At 45.1% G+C, this 26,839-nt stretch overlaps 1 protein-coding gene across 4 annotated transcripts in view; it reads left to right on the top strand.

Moving 5' to 3' along the window:
* Slc22a15 (solute carrier family 22, member 15) overlaps nucleotides 1-26,839 on the top strand; it is a 62,451-nt gene that overhangs the window by 33,235 nt on the left and 2,377 nt on the right. For 2 of the 4 annotated variants that reach the window (XM_017590914.3, NM_001107707.2), the window contains 6 exons: nucleotides 4,640-4,769; nucleotides 8,233-8,448; nucleotides 9,846-9,986; nucleotides 12,468-12,553; nucleotides 24,059-24,179; nucleotides 25,662-25,734. In XM_017590914.3, the coding sequence (XP_017446403.1) occupies nucleotides 4,640-4,769; nucleotides 8,233-8,448; nucleotides 9,846-9,986; nucleotides 12,468-12,553; nucleotides 24,059-24,179; nucleotides 25,662-25,734 (767 nt within the window). Of the gene's footprint in view, nucleotides 1-4,639; nucleotides 4,770-8,232; nucleotides 8,449-9,845; nucleotides 9,987-12,467; nucleotides 12,554-24,058; nucleotides 24,180-25,661; nucleotides 25,735-26,839 lie in introns of those variants that run through there. The other 2 variants (XM_039102400.1, XM_039102401.2) reach the window with 2 other exon arrangements.

Below are 26,839 nucleotides of genomic sequence, written 5' to 3'. Positions count from 1 at the left end.
ACAAATGGGTGTACATTACTGTTATCAATCGTGCTGTTTAAGTAAATTACTGGTCGTAGCCACTCCTCCAACAGCCATGTGTTCTAACACTGAGTTTCTAGTGCCAGGCATGGTTTCCTGCTTGCTGAGCAGGCCTGAAGATTGGTGAGTGAGAAGCTGGTTACAGCTAGGGCATGCATGTCACTTCTGTTCATTAGCGCTACTGTGCCATGGGTCGTTGATGTGGTCAGTTAGGGCCATCGCTGGCAGGACTGTCGGTCCTACCAACTTCAGAAGCTTGCTGTCCTGAAGATTATCTTTTAATTAGGGGAAGCTGAGAAAATAAGCAACTTCAGAGAATTCTAAGGACAATGAGAAAAATTAAGCACTGTGATGGGCCAGATAGTTTCCAGAGTAGTTAAACAGGCTGGTTTGAGAAAACCTCAGGATAGGTGTTTGATTTAAGATTTGAATAAATAGGAAAACCTGAGCACATGCAATTCAGTAAACGAAATAACTGCAGTTGGAATGGAAAGGACCAAGGCCTGAGGTCCTATTGTGGTGACTAAAGCCTGAGGTCCTACTATGGTGACCAAGGTCTGAGGTCCTACTATGGTGACCAAGGTCTGAGGTCCTACTGTGGTGACCAAGGTCTGAGGTCCTACTGTGGTGACCAAGGTCTGAGGTCCTACTGTGGTGACCAAGGTCTGAGGTCCTACTGTGGTGACCAAGGTCTGAGGTCCTACTGTGGTGACCAAGGTCTGAGGTCCTACTGTGGTGACCAAGGTCTGAGGTCCTACTGTGGTGACCAAGGTCTGAGGTCCTACTGTGGTGACCAAGGTCTGAGGTCCTACTATGGTGACCAAGACCTGAGGCCCTACTGTGGTGCAGTTGGAAAAGATAAAGGAAGGGGTGAGGGACAGAGGAATAAGGAGGGGATGGGCCACATGTGCCTGGCCCAAAGTGAGCTGCATGAACAATTTGGGTTTTTATTCAAAATGCAGATGAAGGCCACGGGGCCTATGTTACATAAAGTTACGGTGGGACCTCCTCCAGAAAGATTGATGTAGAGAAGAGAAAATAAAAACTGAGGGTCTTTTCAAGAAGCTGGGTAGTTGGCTCTGTGAGCCCAGTGATGGTTCAGGCTAGGTGGGAGCTGCAGCAGAGAGGGAGGAGGGAAAACTGAGTTAGATTTAGATGGCCACGACCTGAAGAGGGACCAGCAGAGGTGGGGACACAGGCCCAAGGGTGGCTCCAGGGTCTGGGACTGGGGCATTTACAAAATAAAGTCAGAACTAGATATTGTCTAACCTGCCAACATATAGGCAGGTTCTAACTGAGTAGGGACTTGTGTAAGAAATAAATGGAAAACAACAGGAATAAAAGCACAAGACCCTGAGGCACGGAAGCATTAAGCAGACCGCACATGGTATTCCAGGACTGGAATGATGAATGGTCTTGGAATCCTCGAATTTTCAATGGTTTGAGTCATGTCAGGTCTGCAGCCCTTTTCCTTGGGCCTGCTGTCATTTGCAGGTATGTATGTGTGGCTCCTTGCTGGACCTTAGGTGGCCGTCTATTAGCCCATCAGACTCAACACTACCTTCTTTCCTCCTACAATTGGCATTATTGTCTGGACCTCCGCCTGCTACTGTCATCACAGTGTGTAAGCTGGAAGCCTCGGCTATGATTTTCCACCGAGCTGCAGCATACCTTTGGATCATCTCCCTGGTCCACCACATCCATTTGATGGTGAGAAAGGCTCAACTCTAAAGAGAGCGGATGGGTAAGGAACCCACTCGCTCAGCATCTCACAAAAGTGCAGCCAGGCCAAGGAGACTTCTGAAACCTGGAAGCTGGGTGCCTCATCTCTGTTCTCCATCCTGTCTGAAAACCTTCTCAGTCAGAGATGAGACCCAAATAGTACTTGAAATGGCAAGTTCTGATTGGTCCAGGAAGAGTTACTCTTACAGTGAAGGGAACCGTGATTGGTAGTCCCAAGTTGGACAACAGGAGTAATAAGATAGAATCAGTCCTCCAGTTCAGTGTGGTTGAGAGGTTCTTGGAATTAGAAAGGAAGGGAAGGCAGAAAATCTTCTGTCATGAATACTCATAACCAGAGGTGTCCGTATGTCTTCCCTGCCCTGACCCTGATAAGTAGAGAAGAGTACAAACCCAAACCCAGACTGAAATAGGGGGCTGTGGTAGTTCACTCCGACTCCCCTTGACTGTATTAGGAAACACTTTAGTGAGCTCGCTTTGGAGCATGCCTGAGGTAGAGTGTCCAGAGACGATGAACAGGGAAGACCCACCCTGAAGGAGGCGGCCCCATCCTGTGGGCTAAGAGTGCAGACTGAGGAAAGCAGAAAAGAACAAGAGATGAATGAGCGCCAGCATTCTTCTCTCCAATGCTCCCTGATCCGCCCAGACCCTCTCCCTGCTGTGCTTCTCCACCATGACCGACTCCAGCCCTCTGAGTGTAAGCCAAAATAAACCCTTCCACCTGTAAATTGATTCCTGTCAGATGCCCCATCACTGTGAGGAGAAAAGTAGCAAGATCACAAATATAACACTTGCATAGCAAGCATTTAGTTTTGGAAGCTGTTAATAATGAGCACTGCCTTTTAAGACCAGTGTTTGGTGACCCCCTCCACCATAGAAATATTTTTGTTGCTGCTTCTTAGCTGTAATTTGCTAGTTATGAATCATATTGTAAATATCTAATATGCAGGATAACTGATATGTGACCCCTGTGAAAGGGTCATTTGACTCCCAAAGGGGTCATAACCCACAGATTGAGAACCACTCCTTTAGTATTTGGAAGAATCGGGGTTTAGATTTGATTCCTCTGAAACTAGCTAATACTGTCCCCTGACTGTGTGGCGATGGGTGAATACTGAGTGACAGAGAAAGAAGCCCTATCCTTGGAAGCCAGCCAGGGGCTATTTGATGTACTATAATGAATCTGCAAATAGCTATTGATTGTCTTAAATTTCCAGGGGACTCCATATTGTGTCTATTCCCTCACTTGCTGAATCCTGTTTTCAGAATGCTGAACCCACACACACGCACACGCACACATGCAAACGCACACATACACTCATACACACACATATACACACACACAGAGGCATGCACATGCGCACATACACACGTACACACACACGTGCATGCACACGAAACACACGTACACACACACATATACACACGCATGCACACACACCCCTTTGGCTCTTTCCTTAACCAGGGCAAACAATACACAAGTCATCATGTTTTGTCATAAAGTAATAAGTTATGAACAAACATCAAAGAAAACATTTGTTTATAAGATTAGCATAGAAAAATTAAGAGTAGCAAAGCCCATTTAAAAACTGCCTTTCCTGCCAGGCACCTTTAATCCCAGCTTCTCGGAAGCAGAGGAACTCAGATCTCTGTGAGCACAAGGCCAGCCTGGTCTACAGAGTGAATTCCAGCACATCCAGAGCTACGGAACAGAGTCCTGTCCCAGAAAACAATAAAACACCTTGCCTTTCCATAGAGATGGGAAAGGAGATGGGAAGGGCTCAGAGTGCCGGTGGACCCTGTGCATGCCTGACTTTGTCATATCCAACGTGCTGTGTTGAGACCTCCCGTAACCCACAAGCTACTTTCTTGCTTCAGGGTGCAGTTAATAATGGTACCTGTTTCATAAAACATCACACACAGTAGATTATTCTCAACAAAACTCAATAACCTGTCCACAGCGACAATAGCAGTTACAGAAAGTGTGCCAGAGGTACAGAATTTGCAAGAGCATCAGGCAAGCTGGCACATTTAATCTTTATCTCAACACTTATTTAAAAAAAAAAAAAAAACCACAGGCTTCGTCACAGTTCTGTGGCTGATATTTTCCCATTAGTGTTTCACAAAAACCCGTGCTTCAAACAGATTGTGTTCCTACTTGGGAGAGGCAGGTGAGAAACAGGAAAACGTAAGTAGTCATACGTCTGATGGTGATAAATTGAGTAGAGAAAAGGAGGTGGGGCGGGGGGGCTCGAGATACTATTTTCATGAATAGCCTCTGTAATAAAGATTAAGAGTCAGGGGCTGGAAGACGGCTCCGTGCCTTCAGACCCTCTCTGACAAGCCTATCGGAGTTTGATCTATGGAACCCACGTGGTGGAAGGAAGGAACCAGCTACCACAGGTCGTCTTCCGACTTCCTCAAGTGCACTGTGGCACACGCAAGCCCACACACAGAGACACACAGAACAGTAAATAAAAACAGAATTCAACCTTTTAAGAAGATTAAGAGCAGCATTGCAGGAACTGCATGGCCCAAAAGCCACATCACCCCCACAGTATCTCCAGCCTCAGCCCCAAGTGTAGACAGAAGTCACTGCCACACCCAGTACAGAAAGCTTGACTAAAGCCTTGAACTTCCGTCTTGTGCACACAGGGAACAGGCTTTCAGCTGCCCTCCCTCCGTCTTCACAGATTTCTGCCCCTTCTTGGTGTTATAGCATTAGAAGCTGGTGCTATGCAGTCTTTCCCCCTCTTCTGCCTCTCACACTTAGGAGGGCAGGACCAATGTTTCACAAGGAGGACACGCACACTGGTCAGTTTGGAAAGGGTGCCGTGAGTGGTCCTCTCCAGTGACAATTCTCTTTTCCCTGCTTTAGGATCGATTGGCGGTCTCTTCTTTGCCGTTGGCATCGCACAATACGCCCTGTTAGGATACTTCATCCGCTCCTGGAGGACCCTAGCCATTCTGGTCAACCTTCAGGGAACAGTAGTCTTTCTCTTGTCTTTGTAAGTAGTCTTTTCTCCTTGGGATTTTTGTTCCATAAACCAGAATATCTTGGAAGATGTGAGCAGGCAAGCAAGCAGCATTGCGTCTTCCAGGAGCTTGCCTGCAGTGAATTCTGGGAAGAGCTAAACTGCAAACATTCAATTTTTGCCAGCTTCTTGAAGAGAGAGATGCTAGTTAATTAGTTCAGAATACAGGTATCTCAAGTTTAATTTCTCAGTAAACAGTATCTGGCCTTCGGGCTATTGGAAATTTCTTTCCTTTTTCCTCCTTTTCTTTTTCTTCTTATTTTTTTAACTCGGTGCCTTAAGCTTAAAGATCTTCAAGCTGGATCTCACCATGGACTAGGTTCGAGACTGAGGTCTGATACTATGGTGCCAAGTGTAAGTGCTGACCATGTAGTGACATCTGTCCATCTTGCACTGGAGTCTCATTTCAGGTTCTTCAAGTACAGAGTCTACAAGGTCTACAGGAGCACTTAGAGCAATACAAAAAATAATTCCCAGGTCAGGGTGGGCTCCACAAACAATCACCCAAGTGACACATTAGGGTGGTAAGCCACTAAGCTCAGCCCCCTTCAGCAAGCTTTAACGTGTTGAATGAAAGCTGTATCTTCTCTAAGGTATCCGACTAAAATCTTTTGTGTAAACGAAGACTTCATCCAATGGTGTCTGGGGTTTCTTCTGCGGCATACAGTGAGACAGACCCGTGGCAGTGTCTCAGTGTCAGTGGCTCTGTTACTTCGTAACTGTTTATTGTTTCTAAGTTGAGATTTGGTGAGATCTGAACTGAAATTTGCTTCTATGTGTTTTTGAAAACAAAAGAAGAGTTAAATGCAGAAACAAATGCAGCAGAATAGTTAACTGTAGTAAAAAAAAATTAAAGGATTGAGTTATATGAACTTCAGTGAGGTGATTTTTTTTTTTCCGGAGCTGGGGACCGAACCCAGGGCCTTGCGCCTCCTAGGCAAGCGCTCTACCACTGAGCTAAATCCCCAACCAAGGTGATTTTATTATAAAGGGAAATAATAGCACTTTACAGTTTGCACATTGTACATTTTTAAAAGTAATAAAGCTGTGCTTCATATGGTACATTGAGTTAATAAGTAGTCATGCACGCATTGGTGAATAAATGAGTTTTCTTTTAAAATATTTAACAAAGCTCATACCTCTACACCTAGCCTGGCTCTTCTCCCTCCTTCAATAGCAGGACAAATTCAATGCATGCTGTGAGCCATTGTGTGCTTTTGTTTTCCCTGAGTCTGCAGTCTGAGTTAGTTACTGCCTAGTGCTAGATGATGAACTGTCCTACCTGAAAAAGGACAGCAGGGCATGAACAATGGAGAGAAAGGGATGTAAAACTTCTAGAAGCATCCACACTCCCAAATTCATCTTCAGTGTGGTTGGTGGCATCATGGATGGAGGGTTTTGTTTGTTTTGTTTTTTCACTAATTAATCATTCTAAAAACACAAAGAGGCCCGGGAGTGCATGGCTGCTGTTAACAACCAAAAATTAATAACCGAAAATCACGTCAGGATTTTGATCCACTTCCTGCTGGTTCTTTCTCGTTCCTTCCAACTCTGCCCAGTTTAAATTCTCCTTATCTGCTTTCTCTGCATAGGCAGGGTGGCTGTCCCCTAACAGTTCCTTTCGTTTACACGGAGACTCAATCAGATAGTGTACATAGTAGCGCTGTTACACGCATCTGGGTCGGTGGGTCAAGCTTGATCATTGGAAGATGCAGCCTCCAACAGAACACCGTTGGCTTGGTTATTTACATTAGTCAACATCAGTAGTTAAATGCCAACAGGGAAGTGTCTAAAGGATTTTCAGAAGACATTATAAATGGCTTTGATTGACAGTCCAGGTTTGTACATGAGTGTCTTTGTCCCCATTGGGGAAGTTCTATAAAATCTCCTTTTTGTCCCGACATCTTTCCTCACAGCACCCATTATCCTGCCCAGTACAGAGTGGAAATGTTCACTCAGTGGTTTCTGACAGAACGTTTGTCTGCTACACTTCCAGATCCTGTAGTGCTTGTTGCTCTTGCCATCCTTACTAAGGAGTAGCAGGAATTTGAAAACAAACAAACAAACAAACAAACAAACAAACAAAAAACCTATTACATTCATCAAAATTTGACTTAAGGCAGAAAATATAAGATTGGACTTTTTTTAAACAAGTATTTCGATGTTGTGTTTAGTAATGAAAGCGTCCAGTCTTGAAAGACAGTTCAGTAGGGAAGAATGCTTGCTTTGCAAACTTAAAGACTTAAGGTTGAATCATCGTACCCATGTTAAAAAACTGAGTGTGGCCACATGCCCCGGTAACCCAAGGAAAATTACTGGCCACCAGCCTAGTTCCAGGTTCAGTGAGATACCGTGCCTCAAAGGAATAAGGCAAAGAGTGGATAGATTAGAGGAGCTGACATCCTCCTCTGGCCTCTAAGAACACAACCTATAAACACACACACACACACACACACACACACACACACACACACACACACACACTATAATTTTTAAAAGGCTTCCATTCTTCCACATCTTTGGGGAGGCCTCCTAAAGCAGAATGTTGAAGCAAAAATCTATATGGTACCTACGTTTTTGAACTGGCCTAGCCCAGAGTAGTTGGACACCTTGTGGCTGTGATGGGAAATGCCCGTTGCTCTGTGACTGGATGTTAGCCATTTACTCTTTGCAGGCCTGGTGTGACAGACATGAAAGCCTCCCTACTCTCTAAGCTGCTGTGTTGGATGATTCGAAGCAGTGAGCATTCAGAAGTGACAAAGAGCTGTTCTACCGTTTCATGCTTCTGTGTAATCATAAAATAATGCTTCCTCCTAACCATGTCATTATGTTACAAACACCCTTGAAAGGTTCCTTTTGATAAAAAGTCTATCTCAATGTTAGATTTTTCCAGAACTTAAGAACCTAGATGTTTAGGCTTGGTGGAACAAGCCTAAATCCCAGCACTACGGGGGGTCTTGAGTTCAGAGTTATTCTGGACTTTGGAGCAACTCTGAGGCCAGCCTGTTCTACCCAGTGAGATCAGAAAAATATAAAGCTATGCTATACCCACTGCTGTGTTGTCTATCAACAACATCTAGTGGGGATCCCGAGCTGAGCCTGGCCTAGGCTTTGTGAGGAACATGCATCCTCCAGTACTGGAGATTTGCCATTCACTTACTGAAACTTATTGAAATGGAAACTATTTACCTTTATTGAAACCGATGTTTGAAAAGCTCAGTTCCAACTGAGAAAAATGAGCCACCGTTTACCGTCACCACAGTGTTCAGAGTGGCCCCTTTGTTCTCTCTCATGTGTCACTGGGGAAGTAAGTCACTTTATGCTTGTGAAGGAAGTGAGCCATGGAGAGGGAAGCCACCTACAGAGGGGATGTTTGTCTCCTTCCTCTGCACGTGCACCTGTATGAATATCCAGCCTTTAATGACGTGTCTTTCAGATTCATTCCTGAATCACCTCGTTGGTTGTACTCCCAGGGTCGGCTGAGTGAGGCGGAGGAGGCCCTGTATCTCATTGCCAAGAGGAACCGCAAGCTCAAGTGCACGTTCTCACTAACACATCCGGCCAACAGGAGCTACAGGGAAACAGGAAGCTTCCTGGATCTGTTCCGTTACCGGGTCCTCCTAGGACATACTCTGATCCTGATGTTCATCTGGTAATTCCGAGAGGTGTTATGGGATCTCCCGTTTGAATGCTAAAGGTCTCTTGATAACCTGTTTGTTAGGGTTACCTGCAGCCACCTTGTCAGTATGACGCTGCTGTGAGTTTGCTTGTCACATGTCCATCAGCTGCTTTGGAGGAAGCATCTCCCTTTAGAGCTTACACGTAAGCAAGCACGTGTGCCTATGTGCATGTGTGTTTGTATGCGTGTATGATAGAAGGAAGTGAAGGGCATTATACATGTCAGGTCAAATGCTCTACTGCTCTGTCTTTGAGCGATATTATAGCCCACCATGGCCTGTCGTTCATAGCCTAGGACACTCAGCCCACTTCTATGGTTTTGGTAGAGGGAAGAGCAAAATATTCCCTTTGGCATGCGACCCCAATGCAACCACAACATATCAGGCTTTTTCTAGGGAAAACAAAATAGAAGCAAATGTTTAGCAAGCATTGGCCATTGTGATGTGCAGCAGATGAACAGCTAGTGGAAGTTGGAAATCCCAGGTAATCTATTGCTTGGGTAGGAACTTGTGGTTTACTAGCTGTGTTCATACACCAGTGAAGGCCAAGCTCAGGTTGTTAGAACCAGCTATTCTGTGTTGTGATTTTTAATATAGCAGCTTGCTAATCACTGATGTGCTTCTGAGTTCTTCAGTCTTATTTGGAGCACATCATCCCCCACCACAAGAGACAGGCATGTGTCCAGCACAATACCAGGGCTGGGAGGCGCTTCCTAAGTGACGGTGTGCAGAAATGAGTTAATGTCTCTCAAGAGCCTCCCTCCCCATTGCTCTTCTCAGGAGGTCCTGCTCTGCTGTGACCCTGACCTTTTCTTCTCTACTCTGCTCTCTGTAGTTTGTGTGACTGCTGAAGACCTTGGATTGGAAGTGACTAGGGTTCTAGGGGGGATGGAGGGCCAGGCTTGGTGGCCTGCAGATGACCCACCTGAGGGTTCAGGCCACTCTCTAGCCACCACCTGTTGGATTTCCCCCATAGAAGGCTCTGTCCCGCCCTTCTGGTAATATCACAAGGCCACAGGCCATAGTCCCTAGATTGCTGGACCCAATGAAGTAAGAACAGGGCCATTGTTTTCATGGCAGTGCAGAAACGCTTGAGGAGGCAGGAACAATGTCTTCTCTCAAGCAGGAACTATACATCTATTGCTTTATCAAATACATAGACATAAATCACTCCCAAAGCCCTATTATGCTTTTGTTTCTTAATAGGATAGATGTTTAGATTAAGATCGGAAGTTCAGTGGGGGAGTAAAGCTCGTTACTTGAAGCAGAGGGTAGTATATTGAATGGTACTGTTTAATCTCTCCTGGAAAAAATTTTGTTTCTGCCCTATGAACTTTTCTCTCACCTCTCAGTCCTTTGATCTCCGATATAGGTTTGTGTGCAGCTTGGTGTACTACGGTCTTACCTTGAGTGCGGGTGACCTAGGGGGGAGCATTTATGCCAACCTGGCTTTATCTGGCCTCATAGAGATTCCATCCTACCCTCTCTGCATCTACCTGATTAACCAAAGATGGTGAGTATGGATGACAAGGCACACACAGAGGTCTGTGTTAGAGTATATGTAATCTTCCATATGTATGCACATACCTAATTGCTTTGCTCCATGGCCTGACAGTGTATGCCCAACGCTGTCCATCAGAGTTCTTCTCAGGCTAAGTGCAGCTCAGCTCACCTTTCATTGTAGTATTTCTTGAGTTTTGTGTATATGAACGCTTACACAGGCTTACAGTCATAGTCATTGAGTAGTCAATGCAGCTTCGTAGCATGAGCAACGTGGTGGGTGGCTCCATGTAAATAGAACCCCATCAACTCAGAATTTGCACGTTCTTTTAAGACAAAACCTGACAGAACTAGAAAGACTCCCTACCTCCTAAGACCTACTAGGATGGGGCAGAGTATACCCTGCTTTTGTTGCTTGTGAGCAAGGAAGTGAAATTCCAAGAGTTATTTTATAGAGATCAGCATCTTTGTCTGCTTAGCCCCTCTGTTACGTCATGACTGAGGGGCCAGGTGAGTTGTGACATTTCTCATTGTCTAGACATTATCATTTCAACCCAAACTATCGCTCTGCCTAGCACTCTACTATTGATTAGGAAACCAGGAGTCCTTTAATGGTTATTTAGCCTCGTTAATGAAAAAAGTTTTGAACAGACTTAGAAGGAAGCTTGAAGACAATTTTATTAGAGTTTGAAAGAAAAATAATGGGGCAGGCAGGCTGGATCTGGGCAGAGGGGAGACAGAGATAATGCCATGCTTTCAAATTATACCCAGAAGTCAGAGAAACAGTGCTATCTAGAGTGCCGAGGAAAATATGTATGTGACGAGATGAAGAGAATGGCCAGCAGACAAATGCTAGGTGCCGGGCCAACCTCTCCCAGGCTCTTGTTTATTTCTGTTTTTAAAAGCAAAAGAGTAAAACATTGCTGAGTAAGAGGTGGGCTAGTCTTGGTCCTGTCAAGGCTGGATGCCCCAGTGTAGGGGAATGTCAGGGTGGGGAGGTGGGAGGGAGTGGGTGGGTGGGAGGGAGTGGGTGGGTGGGAGGGGGAGCACCCTCATAGAAGCAGGGGGAGAGGGAATGCAATAGTGGGTTTCTGGAGGGGAAACCGGGAAAGGGGATAACATTTGAAATGTAAATAAAAAAATAATCCAATAAAAGTAGAAAGGTCAATGTTGAAAAAAGAGATGGACTAGTGAGCTGAAGGGAAAAGCTATCAAAAGCATCGGGCCATGAGCTGCAACCCCCATTATAGCCCCACCCCTGACTTACCTGCCCTCCTGACAGCGTGCTTCAGCTGAGAGCCAAATGCAGGTCTCTGCTCAGTTGGAAGCTGTCCTCCCAGAGAGCGTTGCAGATGACTGGCCTGAGTCCTCTGCTGGTGCCCATCTCTCCCTCTCACCATGGTCCCAGAAGCAGGCCAGCCAGCATACTCAGCAGCATCCCTGGAAGGGCAGGTCCTCCTCTTTTGCAGCTACAGGTTCCTGTGTGCGCCTCTGATGGCCACTTCCAGCATCACCAGGAAGCTTTTGTGAGGGTAGCCTATGCCCCAGGCTTGCCTATCATGGTCGATGCCACTCAAAAGCCATTGCATGCTACCTGTTAAAAATAACCTGGAAGATAGCTGTCAAGAAGACGCCAGACCTTTCCTGTTTTCCAGCAGCTACTGCCTCAAGGCGGGGCTGCAATCTGCAGGGGAGAAGTTCAGTGCCTTTGGATCAAGCAGACCTGGGTTTCCTTCTAGTCTGAGCCACATTGCTAGCTTTCTGACTTCAGCAAGTTCCTGCACTAAGCTTCCATTTGTACTTAGCCTAAAACCTTAGTCTTACCCTGACAAATTATCAGAATTACACGTAGATACTGAAGTTCCTAGCAGAGGCCCTGGCCTGTTGCTGGCCTGTTGCTGGCCTGTTGCTGGCCTGTTGCTTGAGAGTGGAGATCAATGTCACCTCTTTGTTCTAAGCCTGGTCCTCTTAATTGAAAATTGAAGCATACAGTACATTTTACTCTAATTGAAACCACTAGCAAGGATTTTCTTTTCCTGTTTATATTTCCAAAGGTTTGAGACAAAAACAAACAAACAAAAAAGCCCCAACAAACCTTGTATTTAATTTTTTTAATACCATAAGAATCGGATAACCAGAGACTAAAACAAACTAGAGGACTCTGTTCTCTTGATTAGATTGAGTCTCTAAAAGACGGAGAGTGTAACTGCACATGCCTACACATGTGTTATCAGGATTGAGTGAGGTAATAGGTGGCACGCATTTAAAACAGTCCTGCCACACTGCACACTCTGTGTACGGGATCTGATCCTGCCTTCCAGTGGATCCCCTTTCATGCTTGTTTATATCCCGCTCTGTCTCCTGACCAGCTACGTTTGCCACCCACTCAAAAAAAAGATTAAATTGAGAACATTTAAGTAGGAAAGTTGCAGGAGAAGGAAGATGGCTTTATAAGATTCATTAGAGAGACATGTTATTTCCTCCCATTGTCTAGGTTTGGTCGGAAGCGGACACTAGCGGCGTTTCTGTGCCTTGGAGGACTGGCCTGTCTTATTGTGATGTTTCTTCCAGAAAAAAAAGGTATGCCTTTCAAATTTCCACGAGGGTTCTAAACAGCACTTTATTACAATGAATCTCAATACAGTAAAAGGATTACCATATGCCAGGCGTCATTTCTATGATTGCATATCACTTAGCAACTGTGCGGGCTATAATGGGCCAGACTCTTCGCATTGCCTGAACTATTCTCCTGGTGAATAATGTGCTCAGAGGTGTGCTATTAATTCTTTCAGGCTATTAAGCTACCATCTGGGGTGTCTGGGATGCAGCACTGGTGACGTTAGAGTTGTTTACTTGATAATGGGAAGGCCAAGGCCCATTCTGCACTGAAAAACACTCCTTCCAAGCTGCAAATGAAACTGAATGCTCTGGCCAGGCTGGAGACAGGAGGTCGGACACTGGTTCTCAGAGGTAGCTTCGGAACCCCTAAATGTCTCCACATGATTCCCCCAGGGTTAATAATAATAACAACAGCAACACCATAAGAGTAACACTCACTGTCCATCACAATGGTTATGCTCTTGTTCAATTTAAAGCATGACTTAGGGGTGCTGAGATGACTCAGCTGGTAAAGGCCCTAGCCACAAAGCCTTCGACCTGAGTTTGATCACAAGTACTTACATGATGGAGGTGAGAACAGCTCCCACAAGCTGTTCTTTTACTTCCACACATGCTGTGGTGCACACACACACACACACGCACACACTCACACACAAATTCACACACACACACTCACTCACACACACTCACACACACATACACACTCACTCACACACTCACTCACACATACACACACACTCACACATACACACACACTCACACACACACACACATACACGCACAACACACACATACACACACACGCTCACCCACTTCAAATAAAGTGTGTTTGTAGGAAGCTTTGGTACTTTTATAATTCTGTAGCTTTACTAAATAATACAGCTTCAAAAGATATTTGGAGTGGGACTGTAGCTTAGCTGGTAGACCACTTGTCTAGCCTGCACAAAACTCTAGGTTCAATCCCAGGACCACATGAAATCTGATCACGGTGGCAAATCCCAGAATGCTGGAGATGAAGGCAGGAAGATTAGAAGTTGAAGGACATCCTTGGCTATATTACAAATCTGAGGTCAGATACATGAGACCCTACTAGAAATAAATGTCTCTTTGCCATCCGATTAATGTTAGCCATGTAGGAATTCTGTGAAGCTGGATATAGCAGTGTGTGCTCGAAATTCCAGCACAGAGGAGGTGGAAGCAGTAGGATCCCAACAGTAAGATCTGAGCTGTGTAGCAAGTTGAAGGCAGGCTCGTGCTACACAGCAAGACACCGTTTCAAGAACAAAAGAGGAAGAAAATCTGTAGATACATAGGCATTTGCAGCTTTCTAAGCTTTTTGTTTGTTTGTTTGTTTTTTGTGCTTCTTTTATGGTACCTGCACATTGGAGATGTGACTGTTCCAGCACAGAGACATGGTGTTCAGTGAGGCGGGTCCTACCAGCTTTGCTACCAGGGTACACGGGCTAATAACACCCTGCGCTGAGTTTGGGGATTTCGATCGCTGCTCTCGTGCTCTGAGAATCATGGAGATACTCTGGTAGCTTCTGGGAAGCATGAAATGGTCGTTTCCCAGAGCAGCCTGCATGTTAAGCACCCCTCTGCTAAACTGCTGCTCCTTGAGTTCAGTTGTTCTAGGGTCTTATCCAGAGCCTTCAGGAGGCCCAGACTCACTTCCTGACCCTGCGGTGTACTGTTCTTCAGTCGGTCACCACCTGAACTTCCGTGCCATGAGCAGATCACACACCGTGTGTTTGTTCAATAGCGATTTAGGCTGGGATTGCACCACAGCCGGGCAGGGATTTTATCAACTCATGGAAACTAGACAATTCAGGATGCTTGCCCATTTCTTATCCTATACCAGTGCCAGCATTCTCGTTTTGTTTGTCTAAGGCAAGAGATAACGGGCTTCTAACTGTGGTAGCTTTATGCTCAGCAGAGCGTGCTTTGTGCAGACAACTTTGGAGATGCAGTTTTCTACCATGACTGTCATATTTATGCCTCACCTCAGAGAGCAAAGCTTTGACTATGCCATAAACCTTTTCTGTGCCTCATCTCACTATGGAAGGCAGGGCCAAGGGATATCTTTTTTTCCCTCTTGCTTCCTTGCACATCCAGGTAGCCCACCCCTAGGACTCTGCGCATGACTTTTCCTTAACATTTACTCTACTATAAACAACAAAACAAAACCCAAGATGAACACACGTGAGCGATCTCCTGACCAGATCAGCCAGCCCTCTTTATCCCCATTTGTCCTCAGAGCTGCTGGGACCCTCTGCGGATTGTGCCTCTTGATGAACACATTTGAGACACAGTGGAGCACTGTTTTCCACAGCCTTGGGGAATAAATATACCACGGCAGTTATGCTTAGAAAAGTGGACAGCCTGACAAATTGCAAAAATTTCCTAGGGAAGAAATTCTGTGATGACCCTTAGTAAATGATGTCTGGTTTTCACAACCATGACTGCTAGAATGATCCTCTCCCACTGCGGCTGAGCCCATTTCCCCCCTTTGATTCATCACTAACGACAGAGAACAGATGGCCTATTTTTTGTACATAACCCTTCTTCTTCTTTCTGGAATCCTCTCTGAAAGTAAAAGAAATTCTTTAAACTATTCATATTGACCCTTTAAGATGTTTTGCTTGGTTTCTTTTCAATCTGCCCTTTTCAGAGTTTCAAGCTATAGGTTATGAAAGTCCTGATAAGTGTGTATTAAGAAAGAGACTTCGCAGTTTCTATTAGCAGCTCATGTGAGTTTGAAGACCATTCAATTCTCCACCGTGCTCCTGCTCATTTCTCCACCGTGCTCCTGCTCATTTCCCTGCTTTCCTCCATCAAGCATTCCACACCTGCGCTCTCCCCTTTCTGCCAACTCAGGTGCCCTTTACCCATGGCTTCCTTTTAGCATCTGCCTATGGTTGTGGTTCTCAGTTTCTGGGGGCGTTTGTGAATACCGTGACAATATATCTCCAGAAAACAAGATTAAAAACCAGATGTGTGATATCTTGCAGCCTGTGATTTATAATTATAAGTGGAATATCCCTAATCCAAAAAGCTGAAACCTGAAGTGTTCCAAAATCCAAAAACTTTCAACACTAATAGAGAAGCTTCCTCTCCAGGAGCTTCCTTCCTGGTTAGCCTCCCTGTGTTCTCCTCTAGGAATGTTAACAGGGCCACTTACTCATTTTTTAAAACAGACTGGTCAGCAGGCATTTTACTTGGTTTGTATTCTTGCTCAGAGGAGGGTTCTAATTAATCTTACAATTATAAATTGCCGTGTGGAGTGTTGACTAAGTGCTGGATTCTCTCCACATACAGAAGGTCATTACGCGTCACCACATACGGGAACTAAAATTCAGGCTGGTCAGCTAGCATGTCCAGCTTTAGAGTGAGGGGTTGGCGTTTCACCCCTGACTCACAGCACAGCCCGTGATTGCAAACGGGGAAGCCGTGGTGTCTGAGCATGAACAACACTGTGTGATCACAGCCAGTTCTCAACTCTCCAGTGGCAGGCCTGGTGGGTTTAAAAGACTGACTTTAGGGTGGCCCTGACCTGCAGGGGAGGCTTGTGGCGGCTGTGTCCTCTCTGGAAGATGTGACCATGTGCCAGACCAGCCACAGTGAGGATGGAGATCATGTGCACTGACTGCCCGGAGTGGCCGCACGCCACATCTCCTCCCTCAGAGCCGTCTGCCCATCTCTGCCCCGGCTTCTCCAGCACCTATGAATACGAGGTCCTGCCTGTAACCAAGGCCTGCTTCCTGGCCTCAGACAGCTTAAAATCTCATGATCCAAAAATAATGAGCAACAGTGCCACAGGAGAACTGACAAGTGATTGGGCCTTCAGCCATGATCGTAAGAGGGCAGCCATCTCCGCACTTTAAAATATAAAACCTATATTTAAAAAAACTAATAAAATATACATTAAAATGTTCATATTTATCCACTGGACAACAGGCTGCATAGGGCAATGACCCCAAGATAAGGACACTAAACAAAGGCAGGCTCCAGGAGGGTCTTTGTGCAGGGTCAATCAAAGAATCAAAGAACTAGTTATTGAGCATGGCTACAAGTTGCTAAGGCAAAAACATTGAGAAATGGATATTAAGGTGGCTAGAAGAAATAGATATTAAGGGGGCTAAATGTTGCTGGGAAACAATATTGAGAGGAGTAAAATACACAGAGGAAGACTCCAGAGATCTCCAGAAAGATCCTCCAGGCTCTGTGCATGCAAGGGAGGTTACGCGTGAGGACAGAAGGAAACCACAGATCAGAGTCCGATGGAGTGACGTGAGTGGGGAGGACTGCCAGGCAGCAGTGGGGAGGATCATGAGATCGGACCGGGTAGAATCAGTAGATATGAGTGGGAAAGACCATGAGTAGAGCTGAGGACCAGTAGACAAGAGTAGGGAAGATTGTGAGTTTGAACTGGTAGCACCACCAGACAGGAGAAGGGAGGATCACCAGACAGGAGTAGGGAGGACAATAAAACAGAAGTAGAAAGGACCATCAAATAGGAGTAGAGGAAATGATCAGACAATAGCAAGTAGATCCATCAATGGAACCCAGGCCAAGGTCCTTTGTGCATCCTTTAGCTGGGCATTAACCATTAGAGAAGAAGCCTAAGTGAAAAGCCATTTGCCAAAATGCTCAACACAAACACTCCATGATCAACCGATTCTGAGTAACTGAACTGCACCATAGAGCAAAGTCACTAAGGGAGCCCACCCACCACCTCACCAGGGAACAGTCACGCAGAGCTTTCAGTCAGAATTTCCAGGCTTCCACATAAGCAGGAGAAATCCTCCTCACAAGGAGAGAATTCAGCAGAAACAACCCTGAGGTCCATGAGTGATGGGACCAGAAAGCCAGGAGATCCAAGCAGCAGCTGCAACAGTGGCCCATGTGCCTGAGTGGACGAATATCCAAGCAGCTCCCGTGGCTACGCTCTGTGGGTTTAAGCAGACAATCCAAGAAGCTGGTATACTGTGTCCCGTGAGCCCACATAGGCAAAAAACATCCTTGGAATGAGCAGAAAAAAATGAAGCCATAAAGAAGACATGCTCAAGGGGAAGCACGCAGCATGCGAAAGCAGTGGAGAGATGAGACCAACACCAGACTGGATAGCACAGAAGAAGAGATCCATGAATTCAGTCATAGCTAGAAATTAAAAAAACAAAACTGTTCACCTTAAAATTAAAACAAAAATGAATTAAATCTAACAGAGCACAGTGAGTGTGGGGAAATATAAAGTGACTTGACTTTTAACTTTGGTCTTGGGAAAATATCTGCAGAAACAATGACCAAGAGCTTCATAAATTGATAAAATTTCAAATGTCTTTTAGTGACCATGTGAGGATCCTATGTGCCTCTTATAAAGCATTCAGAGTCCCCAAAACAAACCTGTGCAGAACTCAGTTGATCCTGCAATGGCTGGTTCAGTGATTGATTGAAAAATAGGAAATGGAGACAGAACAAGCACAACCCAACCGATTCACACACACACCTTACCCTAGTGCCAGGGAACATGGCTTCCATTTGAAAAGCCACAGAGCCTCTGGTAGGATGCCATCAAATGGGCCAGGAGCACAAGCAAAGGGAATTAAAAGTACTGAAGACTTGTAAAAGTATTGCTTGACCAGAACGAAATTAAACTAGAAATCAATAGCTGTATCTGGAAAAAATCCTAAACATTTAAATACTAAACAACACTCTTTTAAGGATGCACAGGTCAAATGACACGGGAAGTTACAAGATATTTTGGTTAAAACATAAATATATAACCATCAAAACTCATGTAGAAACTTTTATAAAGCTTAGTTTGAACATTTATATAATTTATATAATTGTCAACACTCAACAGATTGGTAATCTCAATGCTGTCTCTAGAAGATAAACTCTAAAAAATGAACGCCAGTGAAACAGAAGGCAAGCAGAAGAATAAAGTGATAAATATAAGAGAGAAAAAAGCAAGGAATGAAAACAGAAAAATTATAGAGAAAACCAAGGAAACCAAACTTTTTGTTTAGGACCAATTAAAATGAATAAACCTCTAAACTAATAAAATATAAGGAGACACGGATCACAAATATCAGAAATGAGAATGGGGCCATCACTGAAGGAGCTGTGGCAATTAATGAGAAAACATCAAGAATATTCCTATGCTAGTAAATCCAATTTAGGTCCAGTCTGCAGAGAAGCAAACCCAGAAAGCTTATGTGGAAGCAAGCGGCCCTTCGCTGGAGAGCAGCTGAGTGTGAGGTTAGAAACATCCCACAGAGAACACCAACGGCTTTGCTCCTGGGTGCTATAAAACATGTAAATAAGAAATTCCAATTCATGTGATTTCCCAGCAATTAACATTAGGCCATCACTTACTCCGAGGACTAAGTCAGACAAAAGCAAGCTTTAGCTCACAAACACAAGCACAGTGTTACTCGCCATATTAAAACCCAGAAAAAAAACGAAAGTTACTGATAATCACATCACATATTAGCAGGTATGGGAGGAGACAGGGATGATATACAGAGGGTCAGGAATTTGAACAGAGGTGTGTAGCAATGGGAGAATGGGGAACTGGGGGTAGTCACCAGCAAGTCCCAGATGCCAGGGAAGCAAGAGGCTCCCAGGACCCAACACAGGTGAGAGTAGCTGAAAGGTCCAACAAAATAGAGGGAGAACCTGTAGAGACCATATCCAGAGGTTAGGCAAGGCCTCTGGTTGGGGGGTTGGGGCCACCCACTCATCTCCAAATTTTTAACCCAGAATGATTCCTGTCTAAAAGAAATATTAGGGACAGAGTGGAGCAGAGACTGAAGGAAAGGTCATCCAGAGACTGCCCCACCTGGGGAATCCATCCCACATGCAGCCACCAAACCCAATCACTATTGCTGATGCCAACAAGTGCTTACTGACAGGAGCCTGATATGGCTGTCTCCTGAGAGGCTCTGCCAGAGCCCTACTGATACAGATGAGGATGCTTGCAGCTAACCATCAGACTGAACAAAGGGACCCCAATGAAGGAGCTAGAGAAAAGACTGAAGGAGCTGAAGGGGTTTGCAACCCCACAGTAAGAACGACAATATCAACCAACCAGACCCCCCCCCAGAGCTCCCAGGGATTAAACCACCAACCAAAGAATACACATGGGGGGACCCATGGCTCCAGCTGCATATGTAGCAGAGGATAGCATTGTCTGGCATCAATAGGGGAGGCCCTTGGTCCTGTGAAGGCTTGATGCCCCAGTGTAGGGGAATGCCAGGGGGTGAGGTAGGAGTGGGTGGGTGGGAGTGGGAGCATCTTCATGGAAGCAGTGGGAGGGGGATGGGATAGGGGGTTATGGAGGGGAAACTGGGAAAGGGGATAACATTTGAAATGTAAATGCATAAAATATCCAATAAAAGAAAGAATATTAGCAGCTGGAAGCACAAGAGAATTTCCTTAACCTGACAGATTGGATCAAGGGAAAACCTCTAGCAAATGCTGCATTTACCACTGAAAGGGTGAATAATCGCTGTCATCAGGATGCCATTCTCTATGGAACATGGTCAGAAACAAACCAGTGAATGCAGTGTAACCATGAAAAGAAAGGGAAGGGACTGAAGCCGAGACAGAGGGAAATAAGCCTGTTGACCTGAGTTCAGCCCTGGACACACATGGTGAAAGGAGAGAACCAAACCCACAGAGATCTGCTCTAACTACAGCACACATTCCACTCCATACACACACACAACACATACACACACATACACACACACCACTCCACACACACACTTACACACACACACTCACACACACTCACACACCACTCCACACGCACACACACACACTCACACACATACACCACTCCACACATACACACACACACTCACACACTCACACACAGACTCACACACATACACACACACCACTCCACACACACACTCACACACACACATACTACACACACACCACTCTACACACACACTCACACATACTCACACACACCACTCCACACACACACACACACACACCACTCCACACACACACACACACACACACACACCACTACACACACACACACATTTAAACACTAAATAATAGAATTAAGTAAGCCTGCCAGAATCATGGATGCACAATTTTATTTCTATATATCATTAGCAAATAATCTACTATGCAATTAACAATGGCACTAGTAATAAAAATTTTTAAAGTTTTAGAGGTAAAATTTCCATAGCATGTATAAAGCATGACATAAAACCATGAAAGGAGGAACTAGAGAGGGCTAAATAATTGAATTAGCAATAGTAATATTCACAAATAAGGAGATCACCAAGCCCTTTAAGCCTTCGTCTCTTACCAAACCGATTTAGCTATCAAATGCCCAGGAGTATTCGTTTACTGATAGAATAAATTTGTGCAAATATGACTATTCAAAGGATTCTAGACTAGCCAAGATAATTTCTATCAAGAAAAACAAAGTTGTAGAATTTATCATGTTTAACTTACCGCAGTTATAGGAATCCAGATAGTGCGATATTTGATAGGATAGATCAGGGGAAGGGATTGAATTTTAGAAAAGCACTCAGGAGGAGGAGAGACCACCACAAGAGTTCAAGGTCATCCTTGGGTACACAGCAAGTTCAAGGACAGCCTGGGCTACCTGTAACCATGTCTGTCTTACAAACAGCAAAATAAAACAGATTGGCTTATGATTATCATTCTGTAAAAGAACAGTGACTGAAGTTTGCTATTTGGAACCAACAGTTTATTGCTTGAGCTAGGAGTTCAGGGCCAACGTGAGCAGCAGAGGAAACACAAGTCCCTTAAAACAAAACACCCTTAACAGAAAGAAGTAAAGAACAGACTAGGAGAAAATATCTGTAAAATATATATGCATGGCGAAAGATTGATTCGAAATAAAGAATGGAGTTTTACAACTCAGTAATAAATGGACAAAAGAGACGTTTGTTCTGATGGCTCCAAAGGGTTCCTGAAAGTCCTGGAAACTCTGTCCTCCAAAGCCGCATTGTGGGAGCTAAGTTATGACCTCGTGGAGTCTAGTACATGGAAAGAAACAAGTGTGCAAACCCACATCTTAAAAACTGTAATTCCATTTTAACTTCCCCTCTAAATCACTTTGCCTTCTTCCCCAAACAACGCTTTGACCGTTCATTGGGAATGACTTAGGAATGTAGGTCAGGAAGGCAGGGGACTGGCTCAGTGGCGGCAGAGTCTTCTGGAACACAGCCCGCAGCCCAGCAGCTGCACAAGCAGGAACCTTAACAAAGAAAGCTGTCTGCTATTGACATAAGCCATCTTAGGGGATGGAGAAGTGGGTTCCCCCTGAAGAAGTGACTGCAGGTGTGTTGGCAGGAGCAGAGGAGAGAAGGTTCAAGCAGCAGATGGACTAGCTTTGGCCTGTGGCCAGAGCCAGCCTCCCCAAATGAGCTACTGCTGGAGGTGTCCTCCTCCTCACGGGGGAATCCTCTTGCAGCTTTAGACTCGGCTGGAGGTTAGATGATTGTCTCTGTGTCCTCCACGTGAATTTAAATTTCCAGATGGCAATCGTCTCTCCTGTTAGTAAAGATGTAGAGTGCCTTCCTGTGGTTTTGAAAGATGCCACTGTGCACAGGGCAGGGCGTGAGGGAAATCCACCGCTACCAAAAGCCATTTGTAGTTAAAAGGCAACACGCCTCAAGAGAAAGAAGAGATATTTTATTCTTGAGCCAAATAGTACCGATTGTGTGAAGGACCCTATATAGATCCAGGGTGCCCGGGATAACATGTTCTGATAAGGAAGCATCTGCTAGCCACAGAATGAGAGACGTCATAAACATGTCCCCACCAATTGCGTTTGTGGGGTGCTGCAGGCGGATGGGTTGGAACAAACTTATCCAAACAACAGTTGTGTTGTGGGCTTCAGATGCTCTCTGGTTGTAGTCCTGTCCTTGGAGTTGGTGGAAGACGTGGCACATTTCCAAGGGCTTTGTTTTATAGTAGACACTTTGATAGATCAAGCACAGGGGCGGGGCAGGGGGCGCTAAGAAAGCCTGATGGCAGAACTATGATCCACATCATTCTAACTCTTCAGGAATGCCTAGAGTCTTCAGCGTAGGTGTCTCGATCGTTTGGTTTTGAGGAAACTTCAGTTTACACAAATAGTTTTGTTTTCATCCCTGCTACTCAATACTTTTTCCTGATTCAGTTTTCTAGAAAATAGTGGAGAGGCTCACATATCCTAATTATTGGTTGAAATGGTGAAGTGAATAATCTAGTTAAATTGTTAGTAGAGGAAGTGAGATCAGGGTCCTAGAAACATGCCTTGGAGCAAATGCTGGGAGGCATGGACTCTTTCTAGAGAGACCTTGTAGCTTAAATATATATATCACTTAAACCAGCAGCCATGGTCATCCCCAAATATCTTGGCAGCACTGAATGTCATCCTAGATGTTTAAGATGCCTGTTCATGGTCTCCTGACACCATGTTAAAGTAGACGAACATGGTTTTGGACTGGGGATGGGATATGCCCTCCTCACTGGCAATTGAGGTAGCATGAACACAGACTCTTCCCACCACGTTCATGCCAGCTAGAGTCCCAGTGCCTCTTAGTTCAGTAGATACTTAGTAATCAGCGGTGTGCCCTATCCCACAGGGAATTCTGGGTCAGACAGGAATAAATAGGACACCAACCTTAGCATAGAATACCTTGAAATACACTCTTGCAAACAAGACGGAAAGTGGGTAACAAGAGAGCGCCCGAGGCATGCTGGTCGGTGGGCTGGGAGGAAGAGGCAGCGGTTATACGGAGGAGCAGCGGGAGGAGCAGCATCACTGAGATATTAAGGGAAGAGGGGCTCATGAGCTGTGTGGTCCCAAGGAGGGGACAAGGTCTTCTGCTTGGCATAAGTGTCACTAAGAGAGGCAATTACATCTGAGATTGGGACAGTGCTGCTGGCCCTTGGGGACTTTGAGGAGAGGCAGGGAGTCAGCTGGGTGCTGGGAGTTGGAGAGGAAGATCAGTGGCAAGGCTGATGGTAACTGTAGGAGGCACAGAAAGCTTGAGACCTGTTTTCTCCTCACAAGGAGAAAGTTGCTATTTAGAAGGCAGAGGTGTGTGGATTTTTGAAGGAAGAGATTCACTGGAGACAGATAACAACTATAGAGACCCAGAAAATAAAAGAAAGAACCACCGGATACTATTTTACTAAGAATGTGAAACTAGAATGCATTTATATTTTATTTAAACAGAATAAGAAATTCAAATCTAATTATCAGTTAATAACCCAAGCAAGAAATGGAGAAAAAACAAGTTTTTTTCCAAATTTCTTTCACCTTTTGTTCTCTTCAGAACATCGTCATATCTTCTTTCAAAAATGTCATGGGCCTATCTCTCACCACAGTGGAACACTTTGGTATTTTGAGCATTTGGTTTTGAATGGTCCACAAAGCCCGTAGACTTCACTCGTGTTGTCTCTGCTCCTCAGACACAGGTGTGTTTGCCGTGGTCAACAGCCATTCCTTGTCCCTGCTGGGAAAGCTGACCATCAGCGCTGCCTTCAACATTGTTTACATCTACACCTCTGAGCTGTACCCCACTGTCATCCGGTAAGGCTCTCTCCTGCTGCCGTACCCCATTCATGCCGTCCAGCTTTGTTAACGGTGCTGCTGTGGACGGAGATGGCCTTCCCTGCCTTTGCGTGGGCATGTGTCGCTCATGAGAGCATTCAATCTCCCATTGTCTTAGGCACTGTTCTATTGCTGTGAGCGATACCACAACCAAGACAACTCTTATGAAAGAAAGCATTTACGTGGAGGCTTGCTTACAGTTTCTGAGAGTCAGTTGTTTTAGAGGGGAAGTGAGTGGAGACTTATATAAGAAAGAACATCTTCAATCCTAATAGCCCTTCATGAGGACAAGGGCAAACCCAGATTCAGGATGGGGCTGCAGCCTCAGCTCTGCTTCCTGTGCCCTGGGCTGGTCCTCCCTGTGCCAGTCCTATGCCAGTCTCCCTAAAGAGCATTTGGAAAACCTCTGTTTCTTCAAGCAGGAGGCCTCCGAGTGCTTTCCACCTGTTGAAGTCTTTTCCCAGAAACAGCTTGCTCTGCTGGTGTCTCCTCATCCTTGTTTCTGCAACATGGGTGCCACACCGTCCATCCACACACACAGGAACGCCTTCCCATGCCAACAGAAAGGCTGAGGCAGAAGTGGAGGGCTAGCCTATCTGGAAACGGCGCCATTCTCTGATCCCTGGCTTGTTGTTCTGGGTTACCTGACAGTGTGCACACATCATTTCTATTAACATGCCTGGCTTTTAACACTTAGCTGAGTTTTTAAAAAAGTCAAAGATTTTGGCTCACAAAACCTTGGTTGTAGCTCTCTTAACTGACAGAAGAACTAAAGCTCACTCCTTCCATGAGACACACTCAGATGCTCAATCTGTTCATCTTCTGACCCATACGGCTATTGCTATCCTCATGAGACTTAAATTAATTAAAATTACAGACACTGGAGATGGTTAAGAGCACTGACTGCTCTTGAAGATGACCCAGACTCAATCCCCATCACCCACATAGCAGCTCACAACTACCTGAAAATTCAGCCCCAGGGGATCCAACACCTTTCTAACTGCAGCAGTCCCAGGCATGGCCATGATGCACATACATATAGTCAAAGCATTCATATACATAAAAATAAATACATTTTTTAAAAGTCTGTCACTGCTGAGTATGATGGCCCATATCTTCAGTTTGAAGAACTTGGGGGGAAGACAAGAGGATTGGCACAGTTCAAGACCAGCCAGGGCCAGCATAGCAAGACCTTGTTCTTAAAATAAAAGTTCCTTTCCTTATCCTCATGAGTCACATTCAAGTGATGAAAAGCCTCATGTGTCCAGTGCTGTGGCACAGGGTGATGTCATTTCAGAACTCCTTGGCCTCATAGAAAGGTCTAATGGGGCACTGTACCTTCTCCTTAGGAATTTACTATGTTGGATTCGGAATAGTCTTCCTACCCAGTATTAAAGTTGTCCCCCTGAGACTTAATGATTGTATTTATTTAATTAACTTGGTTTCTCTCCTGCCTTCTAGAAACGTTGGCCTCGGAACGTGCTCCATGTTCTCCCGAGTCGGTGGGATCATTGCTCCCTTCGTCCCCTCTCTGGTTGGTTTGTACCTCCTGTCTCTGTTCTTGGTCCTCTGCTTTGGCGACCATTTGTGCTTTGTGTAGAAAGAGATAATGAGTGATTTCGGCCAAGAGTGGCTACACAAATGCCAAGCTTGTGCCTTTCTGACACAGAGCGCCGTACTCTGTCAGGGTGGATGGACTGGGGCATTCACCCCTGGTGCATCTGACGTTTTGTTCACCTGGACTCATTGGAGGGTTTGGTGATGCCAGCATTCCCCCTCCCATCAACACTCAGAAGTCAACTAATGTGTATGATCTATGGAGTACTGGGTTCTATGCTAAGTACTTTGCACATATTACTGCATGTAACCCTCCATAGTCGCTGTAAGGGACCATAGATGTCTTAACTGGTAGACAATTATAAAATCAGGCATGAGACCTTGAGCTGTCATGACGTGTGGCAGCCATGATATTGTATTCTGAGGGTCAGTATGGCCCTTCATTATTCATTGTCCTCTGGAAGGGTCCGGGACATTTCCACATGTACACCAACAAAAACACCAAATCCTAGAACGTTTATAAAGGAGACTGAAGAGAAGGCTCGATGGTTTAGAACACACCTGTTGTTTCAAAGAAACCAAGTTTGATCCCTGGAACTGTGTCAGGCAGCCCTTGACCTCCTATAACTTCAGGGCCTCCATCACTGCCGTGGGCACCAGCACATCCGTGCACACACATGTACACAGTTAAAAATCCTGAAATAGTCTTTAGAGTATTATGTCATGAGGTATCTTATTATATAATAAAATATCATTATGTTATTACTTCTACTATGGTTTCAACACTGCCTTTAAGGACTTTTCTAGAGGATCTTGAAAAGAAATATTCTAAACGCTAGAGCCAGCTCACTGTGGTCGGGAGCCTGTGCATTGAAAGAAATCATCGACTTTCTCTGAGAATTCCCTGTGAATCTCTGAAGCAATTCCTGGTAGCACCACATTCAACTCAAATAGTTTACAAACTCTGTGTGCCACAGACCTTTTTCTTTGGATTTCTGTTCTTTTGATCTTAGGACTCTCAATGATGTCATGACAACACATCTGACCACTGCAAAGTTTATTAGCAGTAGATAGTCCATAGT

Source organism: Rattus norvegicus, chromosome 2 (genome assembly GCF_036323735.1).
Source record: "Rattus norvegicus strain BN/NHsdMcwi chromosome 2, GRCr8, whole genome shotgun sequence".
NCBI lineage: Eukaryota > Metazoa > Chordata > Mammalia > Rodentia > Muridae > Rattus > Rattus norvegicus.
The sequence above is the reverse complement of the archived record's forward strand: the minus strand, read 5'-3'. Positions and strand labels throughout refer to the sequence as shown.